General features: G+C 38.4%; 1 protein-coding gene and 1 long non-coding RNA gene across 2 annotated transcripts in view; both read left to right on the forward strand.

Moving 5' to 3' along the window:
• The window catches only part of FIG4 (FIG4 phosphoinositide 5-phosphatase), a 120,906-nt gene that overhangs the window by 75,456 nt on the left and 22,995 nt on the right, over nt 1-22,455 (forward strand). Inside the window, exons 20-21 of the mRNA XM_029943205.1 lie at nt 1,080-1,162; nt 5,233-5,319. Coding sequence (XP_029799065.1) covers nt 1,080-1,162; nt 5,233-5,319 — 170 coding nt within the window. The remainder of the gene's footprint in view (nt 1-1,079; nt 1,163-5,232; nt 5,320-22,455) is intronic.
• On the forward strand, nt 12,611-20,689 carry LOC115296231. The gene is made up of 3 exons (XR_003910795.1): nt 12,611-13,449; nt 14,630-14,713; nt 19,844-20,689. It is a non-coding gene; the product is annotated as an uncharacterized LOC115296231 (long non-coding RNA).

Raw genomic sequence — 22,455 nt, forward strand, 5'->3', positions numbered from 1 at the left:
GATATATCTTCTCTTATTCAGTAGGTTGCCTTTTCATTTTGTTGATGGTTTCCTTTGCTGTGCCTAAGGTTTTTTGTTTTTGTTTTTGTTTTTGGTGGAGTCCCAGTACTTTATTTTTGCTTTTTTTTCTCTTGTCTGAGGGGACCTATCCATAAATATATTGCTAAGGCTGATGTCCAAGAGGTTACTGCTATGATTTCTTTTAGGAGTTCTGTGCTTTCAGGTTTCACATTTAGGTCACTAAGGTATGAATACATTTAGCATAGATATTATTGTGAAATAAAATCGGTATTTTCCCTCCCATGTATATAACAGCAAATTTCTTATCACTTCAGAATTCTTTAAGACAATGCTGTCTCATTTTGAGCAGCACATCCACCTAAGTCCATTTATTTCTTCTCTCAGCACATTATTGGAATGTAGGGTTTGGACCTGAGCCTCACAATCTTTGCCTAGCCCCAGTGGGACATTCACCTGTTCAATTTGACATTACCAATACAGGGGAACATAAGGGAAAGTAAACTACAAAAGAACCAAATCTAGCTTTAGGGAGATTTAATTTCCAGAAATAGCTAGAAGTCCTAGAGATAGATAAGGCAAATAAAGTGTGATAAGAACTAAATCCATTATTCTGGGAGTTGGCAAACTATGGCCAATTGTCAAAACCCAGCCCACCACCTGTTTTTGTAAATAAAGTTTGATTGGAACTCAGCCATGCCTGTGTGTTTGCATGTTGTGTCTGGCAGCTTCTGCCCTGTGCAGCGGAGTTGGGTAGTTGTGGCAGAGTGCCATGACCCAGAGAACCTAAAATACTTACCATCTGGCCCTTGGCAGAAAAAGTTTTCTAATTTCTGCATTATACCAAAGGAACTAGTAATTACTTAATAGCTTTTTACCCTAAAACAAAGTTATTTTTGTGAAAATGAAATCAGATTTTTAAAAAACCATTAACTGGGAAGTTTAATGAATAAATTTAAGAAATACTGTGATTACTTTCGTGGAAAATCTCACCTTTGGAAATAATTACTATGCCAGATGTCTAAAAATTCTTCCTGGTTTCTTGTTGTTTTTAACCCCAGAATGTGGTCCAGCCCATGAAAGAAGTATATGGAATTAATCTCTCAGATGGTCTCTCAGAAGAGGATCTCTCCATTTATTCAAGGTAAACTACTTCCATGTAGAAATTAAGAAAAAAACACAAACATACTATTACAATAACTTCTATCTAGTCTGACTTTTAAAAAATGAAAATAGTAATACAGAAAGAAATGAATTCCACTCAAGATATGGTAGTAGTGTTTAGGAGGTCAACTTCTGAAACACTGATTTCTATTTGGAGTTAAAGGGTCTGCTGAGACTCTCAGTGCCCTCAATGATAAAAATTTATGATGTGTCTGTGTATTTTCACTGCCCATATACAAGCCGCAAACTGAAGTGCACATACATTTCTCTGTTCTTGCATGAACGAAGTCCCAAGATCAGGTACCTTCTTAGATAACGAACCTGGGATATTGATGACTGGGGACTTTGCCTTTGCATTAGCTCTGGACTGCCAGTGGGAGTGGTGGCTGAGAAGGAAGAAGGAAGTGGTGATATAGGGTGCAAAGTCAGAATGTTCTAGACCTTTTTAAGGCAGACTAAGCTGAAAGGAGTCATCACGAACCATGAGATCATGACCTGAACTGAAATCAAGAGTCAGATGCCTAACCGACTGAGCCATGCAGGCACCCCAGCTTTCCATTCTTAAGGAGAGTATTTCATTTGCTGAATCCATCAAACTGGATACCGACAGCTCTTTACTCCAAACTAGTAAGATCAGCTCTACAAGTAAAATATAAAATGTAAACTAGTAGGATCACCTATATAATATGCAAAATATAACATATAAACTAGTAAGATCGGCTATAAAATATGTGAAATATAAAATGTAAACTATTAAGATTGACCATATAGTATGTAAATTATAACATATAAACTAGTAAGATCGGCTGTATAATATGTAAAGCATAAAAATGCACAGCATTTCTTATTTGCAAAAGTACTGGTATGACTCTGCATTACTATCTTGACAGAAGCCAGTGTAGCCATTCAGAATTCAGCCATGCCCTTCTCAGCCCTGGACACAGAGGTGCCCAGTCACTTATCCATCACAGCTGTCCCGACAGCTCAGACAAGCTCTTCAGCATATGAAGTGAGCCTTTATAGGCAACATGGTCTGGAAGAATGAAATATCTGGGGTTCATGACTGAACAACTTTGCTTATTGCAAGAGAGCACAAGTGTTAGGAAACTGAATGTTGGCTCACATTAATTAAAAAAGAGAGTGTTTCTCGCTTCAGGTATGACTTTCACTTGGAGCCTTTTCAGTGCAGACTGCCTCTGAGGCCCACTTTCAGTCCTCCCTTCTCTGGGAATGAGATACAGCCCTGTTCAGCCAGAGTGTCCTGAGAAACAGTCTGAGAAGGGTACCAGGGCAGGCCCACAGGGAAGGATTACTGCAGGAGAGGAAGGAATCCATGTCCTGGAATAAGATTCTGTGTTGGAAATCCTTAAGAACAACATCTCCTCCTTTGATTTTGTAACACTTTGCAGTGTTTTATTCAGACAACTTTGTAGTAGGCTGAAAAGATACTATTATCCCTCTTTATAGGCTAAGACCACAGAAAGAGCCATTCAGTGACTTATTCAAGAGACCTTTCCTGTGCTTTGTGGGTATCTGTGATTTTAGACTATGCAGCCCTCTTTATTCTCTTGATTATATCAGCTGCCCCTGCTTATGATGCAGACTTGGGGGGAAGGGGAGAAACAGAGATCTAGTCATCTCTTTCCCTTTCTGTGAGTAACCCTTGATTGTGGGCACACTGGGGGCAGGGGCATCTCCCCTCTCTGTCTGTCATGGGTATTGCTATGGCAGAGGGAGCATCCTCCGTCAGTATCTGGGGGGTGCTTGTGCCAGGGGGTGGCCCAGGCTGTTCAGGAACTTCTTGTCCCAGCCAGGCTCTGGGTCTCTCTATTACTACTATTATTATTATTATTACTATTAATGGTTTCAGGAGTACAATATTCATCACTTACATGTAACTTACATGTAACACCAGTGCTCATCCCAACAAGTGCCCTCCTTAATGGCCATCATCCACTTAGCCCCTCCCCCTACCCATATGCTTGTACCCCTCCAGCAACCATAAGTTTGTTCTTCGTATTTCAATCTCTTATGGTTTTCCTGCCTCTCTGTTTTTATCTTCTTTTTCCTTCCCTTCCCGTATGTTCATGTTTTGTTTCTTAAATTCTACATATGAGTGAAATCATGTATTTATCTTTCTCTGACTTATTTCGCTAAACATACTACAGTCTATTTCCATCCACGTTGTTGCAAAATGGCAAGATATCATTCTTTTTGTTTGGAGCTCTGGGGCTCTCTTAGTGCCCCCTCTGATCCAGAGGGCAGAGCTTCAGAGACAGGGCGAAAGCCCATGTAGTTCTGGCCTAAATTGGCCTAAAAAAGTTTTGCATTCCCCCACTGCCATTCTGCAACCAGGGACTAGTATTCACCAAAGACTGTGCATGTAAAGACAGTGCTCTGGCCTGGCCTGCCTGTCACAGCTCCTGTCTGGGCAGCCACAGAACAGGGGAAGGGAGGGATCCATCTGGAGCTGGCATCAACAGCCTGGCTGGCTTCTGGCTTCCTGCTCTCCTGCCTGTTTCTCCTACATTTGGCCTCAATCACTGTCAAACTCCTGAAGATTTCTTGGTTTTATAGTTTTCTTCTAATTGCTTAGCCATATTTTCTATACCTTCCTTTGCCCTCAGCTTTTCTGATATCTTTGGTTAATTATCTTAACCAGACCTGGAAGTTTTCTACTTACCTCCCCAAAGCCTCAGACCCATGCCAAATCTTCTTTAAAAAAAAAATTCTAACAGTGATTGTGTACCCCATTAGGTAAGGTTAAAGTTCTGTACAGATAACAGATATCATGTGCCATTCTTCCCCAAAAATGGATCAAAAATATTTACTTGCTGAATATCAAAGTAAGTTATTTGAAAGTTTTCCAGTAGCATGTAACGATTTAGTTAGTAATTATTAGTTCTGCAGTACTTTTCTTGACCTTTAAAAAAAAAGCTAATAAAAAATTAATTATAAAAGTATCAATAATCATAAGAAAAAAATTTTTTTTGAGAGAGAGAGTACGAGCAGGGAAGAGGGGCAGAGGGAGAGAGAGAAAGAAGAGAGAATCCCCCAAACAGGCTCCATGCTCAGTGTGGGGCCCGATGCAAGGCTCAATCCCATGATCCTGAGATCATTACCTGAGCCGAAATCAAGGGTCAAACGCTCAACCGACTGTGCCACCCAGGCGCCCCAAAAGAAAATATGAAAATATTTTAAATAGTAGAAAAGTGAGAAGCCCTTTCATCATGCCCCCTAACCTCCCAGGGGCACATTAGAACAAAACTATGAGCCATGTCCCTGAGGGGAGCATGAAGGCATATAACATAGACCATAGTAGGACAAGTGTGCAGTTGAGAAATAGCGAGTGGTCCTTGGCCCATCAGCCCATTGGCCCATCACTAGGTAGCCTCCTATCCTATGGACCTGGCTGGGGTTGATTCCCTGTGACCCTTAGCTTCAAGCCTGGATCAGTGCTGTTCCAGTCTCCTGGAAGGAGGTGTGGTGTGGCAGTGGGGCTCAGCAGGTGGTCTCCTCAGCCCCCCCCCCCCCCCCCCCCCCCCCCCCCCCCCCCCCCCCCCCCCGCTTCCCAGTTCAAAGTACTCTTAAGAGTGGCTGGAGTAAACTTGGGGATTCTTGTGGTCCTATGCAAACAGAATCCATTGCTATGTTTTCAGCAGTGTCCCTGCTTTGGGAGATGGATCCTGGGCCTGATCCTGCTCTTTCCTTGTCATTTGTCTCACTGCAAATGCCTCCCCTTGTGTTCCCCAGCTTCCTGCTGCAGTCCGCCTTAGATAAGTGAGGCCCTGAAAGATCATCTTCTTGGCTTCAAGAACACATTTAAGTAAATTGAGACACAGACTTCTTCCTTCATTGGTAACAAACCCACTGTAAAGTCAGGTACCCATTTGTAATTACAGTCTTGTGTTACATAGGGCGCTCTTGTGTGCTTTTCTGAAATAAGCATACTACAGTCATTTGAAAGCTCATACCATTTCATGTAATCTACTGTATTTATTGCAAATAGTTCCTTCTGTAGCTTATTTTTTTATCCATCATAATTTGTAGATTTGTTCAGCTGGGTCAGAGTCAACATAAACAAGACAAGAGCAGCCAGCAGCTCTGTTCCAGGTGCCCAGATGGAGTTATAAAACTGTAAGTACTGGATTAGACCTTTAAAAGATCTTTGTATTCATTGCCGTTCATGGCACTTTTTTAAAAGCCTTTGTAAGAAATTATTCAGTCTTATCATTGTATTAGTATGAGCACTAAAGCATCTCCTCTTGGTGTCTTATCCAAGGAAAACTGGGTAGCTGTGGGGATGAGGAAGAGATCGACAGCTTTGACTTGAACTGTACCCTTTGGAGGTGGGATTGGAGTTGGTGGAAGCTTCCCTCCATAAACTCTGCTCTCCACTGGGTAGAGGTGGGATGACAAAATACCTTTGACCCTAGAGACAGACTCCTCAGGTTCAATACAAGATCCTCGAGGGCAGTGATGGGTTTGTCTCTTCTAGCTCAATATCCCCACTGGTTCCATAACTTGCTGTAAGTTAAACAGGTGTTTAGTAAATTCTTAAACAGAATGAGGTTCATATCCTGGATCACAGCTCTACTACTTTTTTTTTAACCTTGATTAAGTTTGTATGGCTCAATTTCCTCATCTGCAAAATGGGATGATAATAGAACCTACTTTGTAGGAGAGTGTAGGCTTAAATGCAATAATGTATTCAAAGCACTGAGAACCATATCTGGTAAAAGGTTCTCCATAAGTTGTGATCATCTTCTTCATATTCATCATTATTGTCTGCTTATTGGGATCAAACAAAGCAAAGGCTGTGACCAGGAGAGGCTCCTAAACCCATCTGCTCAGTTGAGTTTCTTCTAGAACATGAGTCACTGTGGATATTAAATGAGGTAGTATAAGTGAGGTGTCTAGATTAGTGTCTAATATTTAGTTGACATTTAGCAAACGTTTTCTTCCTTTTTCTTAGAGCAACTTTATCAGTTCGTTTAATAAATTATTTGATAGACATTGATTGCCTAACTTCTCTGTGTACTAACTACATCTACACATTCTTGACTGATAGTTAAGAGGCTGTAATAATAATTTCAGGCAAAGACTGGCACCTTAAAGAGTTATGGCTGGGAGGACTTAGTAAATGGAATAGATTTGGGAAATGTTTAGGAGATGAAATGACACTTGGATACTAACTTATCATGGAGGGAGAGAAAGATGGCCTTATCCAGAATGGCCCTTAGATTTTTTTGTTTTGTGTAACAGGTTTGCTTGCTTGCCTGATACATTTATTCATTTAGCAGCTGGGTATTGAGTACCCCTATGTTAGAACCATTCAAAGCTCTCATTTACTGAGGTAAGGAGTGCTACAGGAGGATCCAGTCTGCATTTGAAGTAGCATCAAGGTGGCCATGTTTAGGGGGCCATTGGGTCAACTGATCTGGAACTTCTGGAGATGTAAATGGGGATGGTCATTTCCTTCTGGGGATGCACATGCATATGTGTGGTAATTAAAGCCAGTGAATAGGGATGAAACCATCTAGGAAAAGAGAAAAGAGAAAAGGTCTTCCACTGAGTCTTGAGGAGACCTGACCCTAAGAGCTGAGACAGAGAGAAACCTCCAAAGGTGGCAGAGATGGCTGATCAGAGAAAGGGAGTGAGTGAGAATGCTTTATCACAGCCTTATCAAGGGTTATTTATCCCTTCCTTCTCTCCCCTATCACTTTTCTTTATTTTTTTTTTCCACTTTAAAAAAAAGAAAAAGAAACATATAAACTCCTATTAATTTAGAGACCATTTTTCTTTCTTAAGTCTAATTAGCTTATGAAGTTTGGGCTCCCAAATGAACTGAAGTAGATGTGGCCCAAAAAGGAAAGTATTTAAATGTGTTAGTAATGGAATAAGATTCTGTTAATGAATTTATTATACAAATTGATTATTCCATTAAAATAATATGGCACAACTTGGGAGAAAAAGATGAAGTGAGTATAGTTTACAAAATAAAAGCATTTTGTATTTTCTTCAATATTGTGCCTCAGTTGATCTTGCAGTTATTACTTTTAAATGCTTTTCTGGAAGTATTTAGTATTTGTTTTCCTGAGTCATAGCCCATATGAAAATATTATGGATCTAGAGTTTTTTGTTGTTTTTAACCTTTTCCACTTAATTAGTAAAGAATCTAACAGGACTGTCTTTTTGCACACTATCTTCAACAGGGTAACAGAGAGCCCGACAGGTTCGGCTTTGTGTTGCCATGGCAACTGTCCAAGGGCTGTTGTTTCAGAGTGTGTGTGCCTTTGTGTGTGTCCATGGGTGCCTGCTGTAAATTAAAATCCTCTAACTAGGTTCTTAAAATGTCAGCTATTCATTTTTAGATTTCTAAAGCTATTCCAAAACCAAGAGCAATTAGATTTATATGAGATTATTGAAATTCTCACCTTGCTTTGTTTTAGGTTCTAGTATATTTTCAGACAGTAATAATTTTAAGCGTATATGCTCATCTCCAGATAATTTGCAGTCTTAACCACTTTTTCTTGAAATCCGGAGGCAAACCAGTATTCCTTTTCTGAGTGTGAGGTAAATATAACACCAAATAGAGACATTACTGAGAGTAGACAGCTGGCAGGCGGGCAGTGTGGCAGGGGCCCGGAACCAGAGGTGCAGAAACCTGGATGGGGGAGCCGGACGCTTTCACCCATGGTTCTGGGGACATATCTTAGAAGTGGATATTAAACCCAAACTGGTCAGTGTCTACACTGTTAGCCCAAATACTCAGAGCTGTATTTCATTTGAGTGTGACCCCTCCATTCGACCCATACCGCTCCTGAGCGTATGGGTGGTGACTAGGGAGAAGTGACATCAGCCAACATTTACTGACACTCAGCGGGTGAGTTAACTCACTTCTCACAATAACCCTATGAAGTAGGTCTTTCTGTCACCTTCATTTTGCAGATGGGGAATCTGAAGCACAGAGAAGTTATGTCACTTGCTCAAGGTCTAGCAGCTAGCAAGGGGAAGAACCAGGCAGGATTCAAACCCAGACAGACTGACTCCCCATCACTAAGCTATAAATGCCTAGTGTTACCAGCTGCTTTTGTAACCGCCCGTGGTAGGAATACTAAGTAATTAGCGTGAACAGCGCTCACTTTGATCCTCTGACATCATCTGGGTTTGTAGACATCTCTACAGTGATTTAGCATCATCAGAACAGCCACTGCTGCAGCTTACTTTTACTGCCATCTTACTAGGTTCTAAGTTCCTAGAGAGCAGCCCAACTTTGTGTCCCCTGTTGCTCCCCCAAATACTTTGTTAAATTGAGTGCTCAGTAAATATTTTTTGAAATGTACTGAATCTCGTCCCTTATTCCCTTCCACTTCTGTCAGAGTCTATATGAGGCCCCCTGAGCAGACACCCACCTCACCAGCATCTCCCTGGTTTTCAGCCACACTCCCATTGGCTCCTTTCTCTCCCCCATCCTTGAACATTCTTTAGTTTTTCCCCTATTCTCTTTCCTGCTCCTAAGCCCTCTACTCTCTTGTCCTTCTTTATTCCCTTCTGATGGAAGAAAAAAGTTAAGGACATGAGATTTTCAGCTTTTTCCCCGCCTCTATCCTGTTTCCACTTGCACCTGAGACCAAATGCAGAGTGAGAAGCCCCGAGTGGAAGCACTGGCTGTGCCAGGGAAGGAGGGTGTTGTGTGCCCCAGCAGTGATTCACTGTATGCATGCAAGACCAACCTGTTCTCGTTTTACACTCCTACCAGTTCTCCGGGGGTTCTTAACTAACTAACAAATGACAATCGGTGTAGGTTAAAAGGAACACGAACACACATATTATTAGTGCCTGCTATTCTGCAGCTCACCCTATTCCAAAATATGTCTCACTCATTTAAAAATTACCTCTAAGAAATGGTTCAAAATATAAGACATAGAGTTTAGGTAAATGCTGTCTAACTTAGGGTTCTTCCAACAGAGGATAGGCTGAATGTAATACAAGGTAAATAAGTGTATTTACTCTTTTAGGACCATCAGGTTGAATTTATTCCCTGAGTCCACCTCATACTATGAAGCATTTACTGACCTCATGGGGAATGCCCCCATGCAGAGTCCACCTCCAGCAGGTCCAGGTTTCCCTGAAGGATGGACAGTGTCGGGCATGAGAGAGATGAGAGTTGGCGAAAAGGGGAGGGAATGAGAGAGCCTCCAGTTTCTTTCTGATCACCAGGCAGGCATCTCTGCACTGACCAGAGAGTCAGTTTTATTTATTGAAAAAATGTATGGGGTACAAAGCAGTAATCGCCTTAGACAATGATTTTTGATGACAAATTCTTTGGTATGTAAAAATTTCCCAGAACATAGATTGGTAGAAGACTCATGCATAATCTTTACCAACAGTGATTGATGTAGGTGACTAGATGCTTACCACATGGGGAAGGAAGGGATCTTTAGCATCAAATACAAGGCAATGTTTTTAGCACAGAAAAAGCCAACGTTAGTTCTTTGTGAGCAGCAGTCAATAGCCTGTTTTCTTGAGGGGAAGTAAAACAGGTTTCTCAGGAAATGTAATATTTCCTCACATAAACACAAAAGAAGAAATTCCTATAGTAAGTTCCTTCACAAGGTACAATTAGCATATTTGTAGGATAAGCGGGCAAGTCACTCCTGATACCAGTCAACAAGGCCCCTTGGGGGGGTCGGTGCTCAAGCAAAAATATTTGAGTCAGGGGTGGATATCAGTCACCATCTGATGGTGGGAGACCTTGCAAACTCCACTTACCTCACAAGGAGTTTTTTCTCAACTTAGTGAATTCAGAAATGGCTTCCAGCACCCCCAGGTAAGGGTTTCTGTTAGAGGAAAAGCTTCACAAATCACAGGGTACTTTCACACAGTCAGAATTAGTGCACCTTTTCACACTGATGAGATGAACGTGACACAGTGGCCATGATAACTCAACTGTTTTCTTTTCATGTATTGTTTTCAATAATGTGTTCCCTATATACGAGTCACTCTTTGGGGTCCCCCCACTGATTTCACCTAGGCATCTGCAGACAGAGCTCTGGTCTCTGTGCTGCGGGCTAGTAAGTATTTCTACCTTAATGGGCAACTCTTGTTATCTTTCCTAAATACCCATAGTACAGTCTTTACAGATTTAAGGATTTGGAGCTGTTGGGAGGCAGTGATCAATGACTAATCAGCTAATTCCCTCCATAGGCAATTGATAAAAAGTGACAACAGCTCCTCAGCCAAGGACAGGAGGCTGTGACCTCTTCCTCACCCCAGAAATTACCACGACAGTCTTTTTTCCTCTTGCATTCTCTTCTCTCTTTTTCTGTACCCTCTTTGGCTTTTCCTTTTTATCTTTTCTATTCCTAGATGATCCCTTTCTGTTCACTCCTTCCCCTGTGTTTCTTTTTACTTTACTGTCTTCTCTCCCTGGCCATCTCTTCTCTCTCACCATTCTCTCGCCATTCCTCCTTGGTATTTAAAAAAAATTTTTTTTAATGTTTTATTTATTTTTGAGAGACAGAGAGAAACAGCCTGAGCAAGGGAGGGTCAGAGAGAGAGGGAGATACAGAATCCAAAGCAGGCTCCAGGCTCTGAGCTGTCAGTACAGAGCCCAATGCAGGGCTCAAACCCACAAACCGTGAGATCATGACCTGAGCTGAAGCTGGACGGTTAACCAACTGAGCCACCCAGGCGCCCCCCTCCTTGGTATTTTTAATTGTTTTTTCTTTTTAATACAGTAATCTCTCCAAAATAGAAGTTTCCCTTCTGTATTTTAGGATAGTGCTTTTGAAACTGTAATTCTTGACTCATTAGTGGGCCATGAGGTTAATTGAGTGGGCCCCCACGCAGTGAAATAAAATAAAACCAAGCTGAATCCAAAAGAGAGTTCTAGTGCATGGTGAAAAGTACCATTGTCTTGTTTAGTGGCCTTTTATTTCTCTGCATAAATAGAGCTGTATACTGGTCTGCTGTGCAACGTGCATTTCTTACTGTAGGTAACAAGTGCAGGTTGGATTTATATGAATCCACCTTTTCTAGAACCACATAACTTAAAAAATTTAGCTCAGGTTCTGGCATGTAGGTATTTAATAAATGTTGATGGAATGATTGTGTGAGTGATTTCTCTCGGGAATAATTAGAAACAGAGAAGAGAGGTCAGTAAGACAGAGGAGTCAGGAAGAGATGAGAGAGGATTCTGTGGTATATCCATCATGGGTAAAATAAACGCAGGCCTTGAAAAATGTACTCTCATTACTTAAAATGAATTGAGAGCTGGGATTGTCCTGTAAGGGAAGGAGGTGGCAAGAAGCCAAAGCTGAAAGAATGAAGACCTATTTAATATACTTCGATAAAACGAATGCCTCTTTGTTAGAATATTATCTACAATAGCATCTGCATACTATGTTAAGACAAACTTAATGGAGAAAGGGGAATTTGTTGAAACTTTTAGAGAGGGCTATCCTGAAAGGTTTCTAGCATATAAATAATAATAAATGTAAATTTAATTGTAGGTACTTGAGTTATTAATTTAAGGCATCAAAATGCCTTTATTATGTATTTTTAAATGTTTATTTTTGAGAGAGAGCAAGTGGGGATGGGGCAGAGAGAGAAGGAGACAGAATCTGAAGCAGGCTCCACCAGGTCAGTGCAGAGCCCAACGTGAGGCTCAGACTCACAAACGTGAGATCATGATGTGAGGTGAAATCAGAAGTTGGATGCTTGGACGCTTAATCAACCGAACCACCTAGGCGCCCTTTATGTATTTTTTAATTGTGCGTATTACCTGCTTTATTTTGGTGACTACCACTTATGGGGGCTTTTGCAGGTTCACGTCAAGTCTTAAGTACCCCCTTTTGTTGTCATTTTCAGGAACAGCTCTCCTGTAGGGTAGGTGTACTTACCTTACTCATAAGGCATTAAAGGCAGTAAATGGCAGATATTTAGTGCATGCCATGTGCCATTTTGCTGTCTGCGGCCCATAGTTTAATGGGATGTACTCCCTGCCTCCGAGGATTTGCACTGACGTGTGGGTGGTGATTTATCTAGGCAGTAGGGAGGTGCTATGAAGGTGATGCAGGGGAAGCTCTGGGGGGTGCAGAGAAGAATCCAAATCAGACAGAGATTCCTGGGCAGGCTTTATTCTCAGGCTAAATTCTGAGGGAAAGATGTAGTTATGTGGTTGAAGAAGACCAAGAAGGCTTTGGGTAGGAGCTCAAGACCATGTCCCACTTTTGGAGATTCATATGTAATTCAATGTTTAATGCAAGAGGATTGTCACTGAGAGACATTGACAGGTAGGGACAAGATTGGAAGGAGGTGCTAAGTGAGAGAGAGTGCCCCTGGTCCGAGAAGCCTGTTTTAACCAGAGGAGTGATCAGCTTATATTTGCATTCTAGAAAGGTCACTCTGGAAATAGCCTGGAAAATGGATTAGAAGCAGGGAGCTAAACAACATATCTGTTAGAAACATCAGGACAGGAAAATGATTGGATCTGCTATTGGCAGTTGAAATAAAGAAGGGGGATTATTTTGCAAAGGTGGACTCTACAGCACTTGTAAAACTCGGTGTAGTAGATTGGGTGTGAGGAAAATGTGAGAGGCTGGCACTTTCCAGTGTGGTTGACTAGGTCTGGGTCACAAGGATTGGAGATCCATGGCAGACTTAAGTTTGGGTGCTAAAGTTTCATTTATGACAGTAATAGCACATATAAGATGATTTGAGTGGGGTTCATGAGGTTTTAGATTACAGAGATTAGGTAAATTTAGGTTTGGAGGATTTTTTGTTCTTGATTTAAAAAACAAGCAAGTTAAATTTCTTTCTCTAAAGGAGTCCAAGTGAAATAGTTTATTACACATGCTTTAAAAATTTTCTGGAGACCCATGTTCAGATTAGAGGGAAAATACTTCAATTGCTGACAGAGATGAAGAATTTATTATGGCTTTAAATGTATTTTTAGCCCATAAAACACTGTCTTATTTTTTACACGAGCAAGCACGTTAATCCTGGGGGAACAGATTTGGATATGTGATATGGCCATGTGAGTGGTATTACTCATTGGTTTTCTTAGCTCCGTATGCAGGAATCCCATTTTGTAACTGCTTAACCTTTTGTTATTTTGTTAGTTTACCAAATTATCAACAATTTTGTGTATGGAAGCTGAGTGGGATGTCTTTGGGCAGATGGAATGATTACCGAGCCCTGAGCTATGTCACCGTGGCTTCCTGACAGCTTTCCTTTGGCACAACGAAAATGTGTGCCCAGGTATGATGTAGACATTGCCTTTGTCTTTTTTTTTTTTTTTTTTTTAAGAGAGAGCGTGAGCAGAGGAGGAACAGAGAGAGGGAGAGACCGAATCTAAAGACAGGCTCCAGGCTCTGAGCTAGCTATCAGCATAGAGCCCGATATAGGGCTTGAACCCACAAACCATGAGATCATGACCTGAGCCAAAGTTGGACACTCAACCGACTGAGCCACCCAGGTGCCCCCTCCTTTCCTTTGATCATATATGAGAAGTCTTTTCACTTAAGATAAATTTTTGGTTGAAAGATGAAAAATACTTTCAATTTTATATATAAATGTAGCTGTGCTGTCCTCTGTGTGACACAGAACCCCTTGGTGCTTTTAAACATGATTTAAAAAATGAACAAGAACAAACTGAGGGCTGAAGAGGGAGGGGTAAGGGAGGGTGATGGTCATGGAGAGGGGCGCTTGTGGGAAGGAGCACTGGGTGTTATATGGAAAACAACTTGGTAATAAACTATTAAAAAAAACAGTAGTTTCAGAGAAGGAAAAACAATTTTGTTAAGCTCTTAACGTGACATTATTTTCATAATATGAAGCCAATAATAAAGGAAACTAAAATTTAAAAAAATGAAGTACAAATCCCATTAAGTCGTGATTGTGTTTAATATTCACTGACAGGCCTCAGTAGTGGTCCTTTAATGTTATGTAAGTAACTTGCCTTATTTATCATTTTATGTTGTTACTCATTTTCTTTATGGTCTTATGAAGAAATTTGAGGAATACTACCATAGAAATCAGTTGCATTATTGTTTTCATAATTTAAAAAAGTCTACTCATATTTTATAAACATCCTTCTGCCATTCCCTCCGAATTTTATGGGAACAGAAAGTCCTCAGTAAATAGAACCCAACGTGGTATTTTTAATCTAAAACCAATCCAGGGGTGCCTGACTGGCTCAGTCGATGGAGCATGCAACTCTTGGTCTCAGGATTGTGAGTTTGAGCCCCATGTTAGAGATTGCTAAAATAAAATCTTAAAAAATACATTTAAAAATAAAATAAATAAAAAGACTATGAGTTACTAGAGGGCAGGGCTAATCTGTTTTTGTATCCCCAGGTTATTGGGGATACCTGATACATAGCAAGCATTAAATAAATTATGAATAATATTCAATATTTAATCATTTTACCTTTTTTAGGAATATCATGCAATAGTTAAATGTGAGGGAGAAATACCAGGCTTAACCAATTGAAGAAAATGGCAAGACAAATGACAAATATTTGTAAGTTTTTATTTAACTGTATGCTTGACCCTTAAATAACAGGGTGATAAGGGGTGCCAACATCCCTTGATCTGCATAGTCAAAAATCTGTGTTTAATTGTGCACTCTCCCAAAACTTACTTGCTAATAGTCTACTGTTGACTGGAGGCCTTAGTAGTAACATAGTCGAATAACACATGTTTTATATATTTCTACTGAATTCTTATAATAAAGTAAGCTGGAGAAAAGAAATTGTTAAGAAAATCATAAGGAAAAGAAAATACATTTACAGTACTATACTGTGTTTATCAAAACAAAAACAATCCTGCCTGTAAGTGGATGTACACCGTTCAAACCATGGTGTTCAAGGGTTATCTGTAGTTTATTTTCAGGTTTAGATGTAGCAACTCAGACTTCTTGTCAGGTATCTTATCAGTTTTTCAGGTGACGAATATTGCTGTCCTTATGAATTTTGTACGTTATGTTAGTAGGGCAAGCTACAATAGGGCCATGATTTTCTTTTTTCATTTTATTTCAATTCAGCTGTATTGAGGTTTAATTGACATACAACATTGATAATCCTAAGATATACAACATAATGATTTGATATATATATTATAAAATGATCACCACAGTAAGATTAGTTGTCACATCCATTAGCCCACAGTTATGTGTGTGTGTGTGTAATGAGAATATTTTTAAAAATCTACTCTCTTAGTAACTTTCAAATATACAATATAGTATATAACTGGAAGTTTGTAGCTTTTGACCACCTTCACCCACTTCCCCATCCCCACTTTCTGCCTCTGGCAACCACCACTCTGTTCTCGGTTTCCGTGAGTTCAGATTTTTTAGATTCCACATATAAGGGTGAGATCATGCAATATTTGTCTTTCTCTATCTGACTTATATCATTTAGCATAATGCCTTCAAGGTTCATCCATATTGTCACAAATGACAGAATTTCTTTTTTAATGGCTGAATAGTATTCCATCACATACACACACACACACACACACACACACACACACACACACATTTCATAAATATATCCATCTTGTATTTTCTTTATTCATCTAGTGATAGCCATTTAGGTTGTTTCCATGTCCTGACTATTGCAAATAATGCTGCAGTGAAAATAGGGGTGCAAATGACTCTTCAAGATAGCAATTTCCTTTCCTTCAGCTATATACCCATAAGTGAAATTGCTGGATCATATGGTATGTCTATTTTTAATTTTTTGAGGAACCACCATACTATTCTCTGTAATGGCTGTATCCGTTTACATTTCCCACAGTGTAAAAGTGTTCCCTTTTCTCCACATCCTCACCAATCCTTTTTATTTTTTTATATATATATATATAAAAGCTTCTCTAATAGATACAAGGTGATATTTCATTGTGGTTTTCATTTGCATTTCCCTGATGGTCAGTGATACTGAGCACCCTTTCATGTTCCTGTTGGCCACTCTCTATGTCTTCTTTGGAAAAATGTCTATTCAGGTACTGGATTGTTTAGGAGTTTTGTTTGTTTTGGTTTTGTTTTTGTGTTGTATGAGTTCTTATAGATATTTTTTGGATATTAAGTGGCTTGCAGATATTTTCTTCCATTCGATAAGTTGCCTTTGCATTTTGTTGATCATTTCTGTTGCTGTACAGAAGCTTTTTAGTTTGATGTAGCCCCACTTGTTTATTTTTGCTTTTGTTTCTTAGGCTTTGGGTGTTCTATCTATAAAATCATTGCCAAGACCAGTTTCAAGGAAATTTTTTTCCTATGTTTTCTTTCAGGAGTTTTATGGTTTCAGATCTTACATTTAAGTCTTGAATCCATTTTGAGTTAATTTTTGTGTTCAGTGTAAAATAGGGATCCAATTTTGTTCTTTCATATGTGAAATATACACTTTCCCCAGCACCATTTATTGAAGAGACTGTTTTCTTCACAAAGTATTCTTGGCTCCATTGTCAAATATTATTTGACTGTATACACCTGAGTTTATTTCTGGGCTCTCAGTACGATTCTGTTGGTCTGTCTCTTTTTATGCCAATATCATACTGTTTTGATTACTGTGGCTTTGTACAAAAGTTTGAAATCAGTTTTGTCCTTCCTTCTTAGGATTGCTTTGGCTATTTGGGTCTTTTGTGGTTCCATGTGAATTTTAGGATTATTTGTTCTATTTATGTAAAAAATGCTATTGGAATCTTGATGGGGATTGTATTAAATCTATAGATCACGTTGGGTAGTATGGACTTTTTAACAGCCCTAATTCTTATAATCCATGAACATGGAATATCTTTCCATTTATTTGTTATCAGTTCTTTTTTTAATGTTTTATACTTCTCATTGTATAGATCTTTTACCTCCTTGCTTATATTTATTCCTATGTATTTTATTGGTTTTGATGCTATTGTAAATGGGATTGTTTTCTTCATTTCTTTTTCAGATAACTTGTTGTTAGTGTATAGAAATGCAACTGATTTTTGTATGTTGATTTTATATCCTGCAAATTTAGTGAATGAATTTATTAGTTCAGCATTTTTTTGGAGGAGTCTTGTAGGATTTTCTATGTATAAGATAACGTCATCTGTAAAAAGAGATAATTTTACTTCTTTCTTTCCTTTTTGAATGTCTTTCATCTCTTTTTCTTGTCTGGTTGGTCTGGCCAGGACTTCCAGTACTGTGTCTAATAGAAGTGGTGAAAATGGGCATCTTTGTCTTGTTTCTGATGTTAGAAGGATATCTTTCAATCTTTCACCATTGAGTTTGACGTTAGCTATGTACTTGTCATAAATGACTGTATGTTCTTCTATACAGTTTATTGAGAGTTTATCATGAATGGATGTTGAATTTTGTCAAGTGCTTTTTTTCATCTATTATTCTATTAAAGTGGTACAGCGTGTTGATTGATTAGCATATGTTGAACCATCCATGCAATCTCCAGGATGAATGCCACTTGAGGATAGTGTATAATCTTTTTAATGTTCCAGTGAATCTGTTTGCTAGTATTTTGAGATTTTACATTGGGAATATTGGCCTGTAGTTTCCTTTTCTTGTAGTGTCTTTATCTGTTTTTTGGTATCAGGGTAATGCTGGCCCCATAGAATGAGTTTGGGAGTGTTCCCTGATCTTCATCTATTTGGAATAGTTTGTTAAAGATTGGCTTTAATTCTTTGTCAGTAGAATTCATCAGTAAAACCATCTGGTTCTGGGTTTTCCTTTGGGGGCAGGTTTTTTGTTACTGATTCAGTCTCCATACTCATTAGTAGTTTGTTAAGATTTTCTCTTCCTTTATGACTCAGTCTTGGTTGGTTGTATGTTTCTAGGAAATTATCCAGTTATTGGAGGTTGTCCAGTTTGTTGGCATATAGTTGTTCATACTAGTCTCTTAAGATTCTTTGTATTTCTGAGATATCAGTTGTAACATCTCCGCTTTCATTTATAATTTTTTTATTGATTTGAGTCCTCTTTTTTTCTTGGTGAGTCTAGCTAAAGGTTTGTCTATTTTGTTTATCTTTTCAGAGAATCAGCCCTTCATTTTGTCTGTCTTTTCTATTATTTTCCTATTCTCTATCTCGTTTCTGCTTCAATCTTTATTATTTCCTTTCTTCTACGAGTTTTGGGCTTATTTCATTCTTCTTTTTATAACTCCTTGAGGTGTTAAGTTAGTTGTTTATATGAGATCTTTCTTTTTTTATTCATGAATGTTTTTATCTCTGAATTTACCTCTTAGAACTGCCTTTGCTGTGTTCCATAAGTTTTGGTATGTTGTGTTTCCATTCTCATCTCAAGATACTATTTTTATTTCCATTTTGATTTCTTCTTTGATCCATTGGTTGCTCAGCAGTATGTTAATCTACATGTATTTGTGAATTTTCCAATTTTCCTCCGGTTATTGATGTTTCTAAGTTTATTCCCTTTGGTAAAATGAAGAAAAAAGAAAAAGAAAAAGATACTTGATAAAATTTCAGTCTTCATGACTTTTTTGAGACTTAATTTTGTAGCCCAACTCATGATCTATCCTAAAAATGTTTTGTTGTATGCTTGAGAAGAATGTTCACTCTGTCATTGATGGATGGAATGTTCTATATGTGTATATTGGGTTCATTTGGTCTATAGTGTTTTTCAAATCTGCTATTTCTTTATTGATTCTCTGTCTAAATCATCTATGTATTGTTGACACTGGGGTATTAAATGTGTTGCTGTTTATTTCTCCTTTTAGTTCTATGAATATTTGCTTTATATGTCTAGGTGCTTTGATTTGGATGCACAAATATTTCCAATTCTTATATCTTTGTGGTGGATTGACCACCTTTTCAGTATATAATCACTTTCTTTGTCTCTTTTGATAACTTTTAACTTAACATCTATTTGGTCTGATATAAGTATAGCTACTCTGCTGCTTTTTTTGGTTACCAGTTGCTTGAAATGTCTTTTTCCATCCCTTCACTGTCCGTCTATGTGTGTCCTTAAAACTAAAGCCAGTTTCTTTTAGGCAGCATATTGTTGGATCTTGTGTTTTATCCATTTAACCACTCTATGTTCTTTTGATTAGAAAATTTAATACAGTTATGTTTAAAGTAATTAATGATAGGTAAAGACTTACTGTTGCTATTTTGTTCATTGCTTTCTGTTTTGTAGATTCTTTGTTCCTTATTTCCTCTCTTGTTATCTTCTTTTGTGATTTGATGACTTTTTGTAGTATAGTATACTTTGACTTCTTTTATGTATCTACTATAGGTTTTCCTTTTGTGGTTAGCTTGAGGCTTACATAAAATATCTTATATTTATAACATCCTATTTTAAACTAATAACAACTTCAACCAATTTGACAATAAACTATTAAAAAAACTAATAGTAACTTCAATGGCATATAGAAACTTTATATTTTTACATCTCTTCACCTTATACTTTAGGTTATTGGTGTTAATAGTTTACATCTTTTTTACATTATGTATCCAAAAATAAATTACTATATTTATGTTTTTTAGATATTTTTTTAACCTTTAAACTAGAGTTGCAAATGAATTACACACTACAGTTACAGTATTAGAGAATCTGACTCTGATTATATATTTACTATTACCATTGAATATTACACATTCATATGTTTTTGTGATGTTAATTAGCATCTTCTTATTTCCTCTGCCCACTAAGCCCCCTGGCCACACAGAGCCATCAGCTCAGCTATGCAGATGAGCACAACCACCACCTAAGATCTCTCTGCTGGGGCACAGCTGCAAAGAGAAATGTGGTCTGCCAAGATTGAGCACTGGTTCCTATAAACCCTGCCTACCTTCTCAGTGGTCAAGCCTGGCAGATTTCCTGTGATCCGTGTGAGGCAAGATCCAAATTGGCCTCCTGGGAAGGCCCCTGCAATGCTGGGGGCTGGATGTACCCTTTGGGCTCTTTCCCCCACCAGTGTAGAAACCACAGGCCCAGGGAACCCCGCTTGGTATGGTGTTATGCTGTCCTGGGAAGGGGCACTATGGTCAGAGTGTAGCCACTCCTCTTACCCCTTTGTAAGGTCATCCTTTTCAGTCTTTTCCCTGGGGGTGGTTCAGCTTCATCCCTGGGTTCGGAGATTTTCACAGAACTGTCTTGTCTATGGATATTTGTCAGTTGGTCTTGTGAAGGGGACTGGTCAGGAATAACCTGGTCACCATCTTGATCCATACTTTCCTGATTTTCAGTTCCCTGCTGCTACCAAATTGCTGAAGCTGTTCAAAAGAATTCTTCAGAAACATTCCTTCCCCATTTGTAACTGTGTCTTAGAATCCCGGGATCAGCATGCCTAGAATAGAACCATGATTTCCTGATTTCCATTTGTCTGTTGTTTTCAAATACCTGAAACTCTAAACATTTTGCTTTGTTTTTATATTTAACTTACTCTTAGAATCTTATGATTAAAAAAATTATAGCAGTGTGATCTCAGTTGAAAAGAATGAGAATTTCCCCATTTTTTAAAAATCCTCTCAAACCCACGTTCCATTAGCCTGGGGGGGGGAAAAAAAAACAACAGCAAACCTCTAAGATGGTTTACATCCATTAGTAAAGGGTCATGTTTCTATTCTCTACGTGTGATGTCACCACAACACTAATTAAGCCCCAAATTACCTGAATAAAATGTATCCTGTCCTTCTCCAAAAGTAAAAAGGGATTGAGACTATCTTGACTTTCTTCACCATTTGCTTTTATGTATAATTGTGTTAGAGATTCATTACTTAATGTTAAAGTCAAACAGCACTGTATATCAAAGTAATATTTCTTTGAAAATAAAACTCTTTTAGGCTTATTTCAAAAGATGAATAGCTAAATTGATAGTTCCTTTATTATTTGGATAGAAAAGTAAGTTGACTACAGTTAATATATTAGATACATTTATTTCTAACAATAGAATAGAGCTAGAAAAAACATTCTGATAATCTCCGAAGGGTCAATAAATGTTTAGCAGATAGAAAAAGAGCAAAATATAATTTTAGGTATTTTTTTAGGAACTCTAAATAAAATTGCTAGTATAGCTCTGATATATTATGTATTTGGTTCCAGATGACTGCAATAAGGCGAATATTGCAATGAAACAATTCAAATGAATTTTTGTTTCCCAGTGCATGTGAAAGTTATGTTTATACTACAGTGTAGTCTGTTAAGTATGCAATAGCATTATGTCTAAGAAATAATTTGTAGACCTTCACTTACAAATACTATTTTGCTAAAAAATACTCATCATTTAGCAAGTTGTAATCTTTTTGTTGGTGGAGGGTCTTAACCTCAGTGTTGACAGCTGCTGACTGAGTGCTCAGGGTGGTGGCTGCTGAAGGCTGGGGTGGCTGGGGCAGTTTCTTAAAATAAGACAACAGTGAAGTTTGCCTCCTATGGTCTCTTCTTCTCATGAATGATTACTCTGTAGCATGAGATGCTGTTTGATAGCATTTTACCCACAACAGAACTTCTCTCAGAATTGGAGTCAAACCTCTCAAACCCTGCCACCGCTCGGTCAGCTAAGTTTATGTCATCTTCTAAGTCCTTTGTTGTTATTTCAACAATTTTCACAGCATCTTCACCGGGAGTAGATTCCATCTCTGGACACCACTTTCTTTTCTCCTTCCTAAGAAGCAACTCCTCATCTGCTCAAGTTTTCTCCTGAGAGTGCAGCAATTCAGTCCCATCTTCAGGCTCCATCTCTAATTCTGGTTCTCTTGCTAGTTTCAACACTGCTGCAGTTACTCCCCCACTGAACCCCTCAGAGTCATCCTTGAAGGTTGGACTCAACTCCTTCCAAACTTTTGTTAATGTTGATATTGTGTTGTATATCTCCATTGCAGCTAGCCTTTTAGAAACTTAACAACTTATGGTAGAATCAAAGACAAATATTTATAATTATCTGGAACAATGATTAAAATACTCCTTCATTTTCTAACTACATATCTCTATGAAGTCAGAGTTTCTTCATGTACCTGAATCAAAACAACGTATGGTGACAGATTCAGCCAGAAACAGATTTGAGAATTCAGTTGTCTTATATTAAGACATTGAAGAGATCATGAACAAGTCAAACATTACTTCCTTTGTCACTAATTTTCTTTTGTTTTGAAAAATGTAGTTATTTTTCATTAAAATGTATTATGCTAACATTTATTGGGTTTACTATTGTTATTTTTAACTGAATAAGTGTTTTAATTATTTTAATTTCACATATGGTAAATATCAGTAGATGCAACCCATATAAACCAAAGCTTCTTGGGGTCCTTGGTAATGGCTTTAAGAGT

The sequence above is a fragment of the Suricata suricatta genome, chromosome 7 (genome assembly GCF_006229205.1).
Source record: "Suricata suricatta isolate VVHF042 chromosome 7, meerkat_22Aug2017_6uvM2_HiC, whole genome shotgun sequence".
NCBI classification, from domain to species: Eukaryota; Metazoa; Chordata; class Mammalia; order Carnivora; family Herpestidae; genus Suricata; species Suricata suricatta.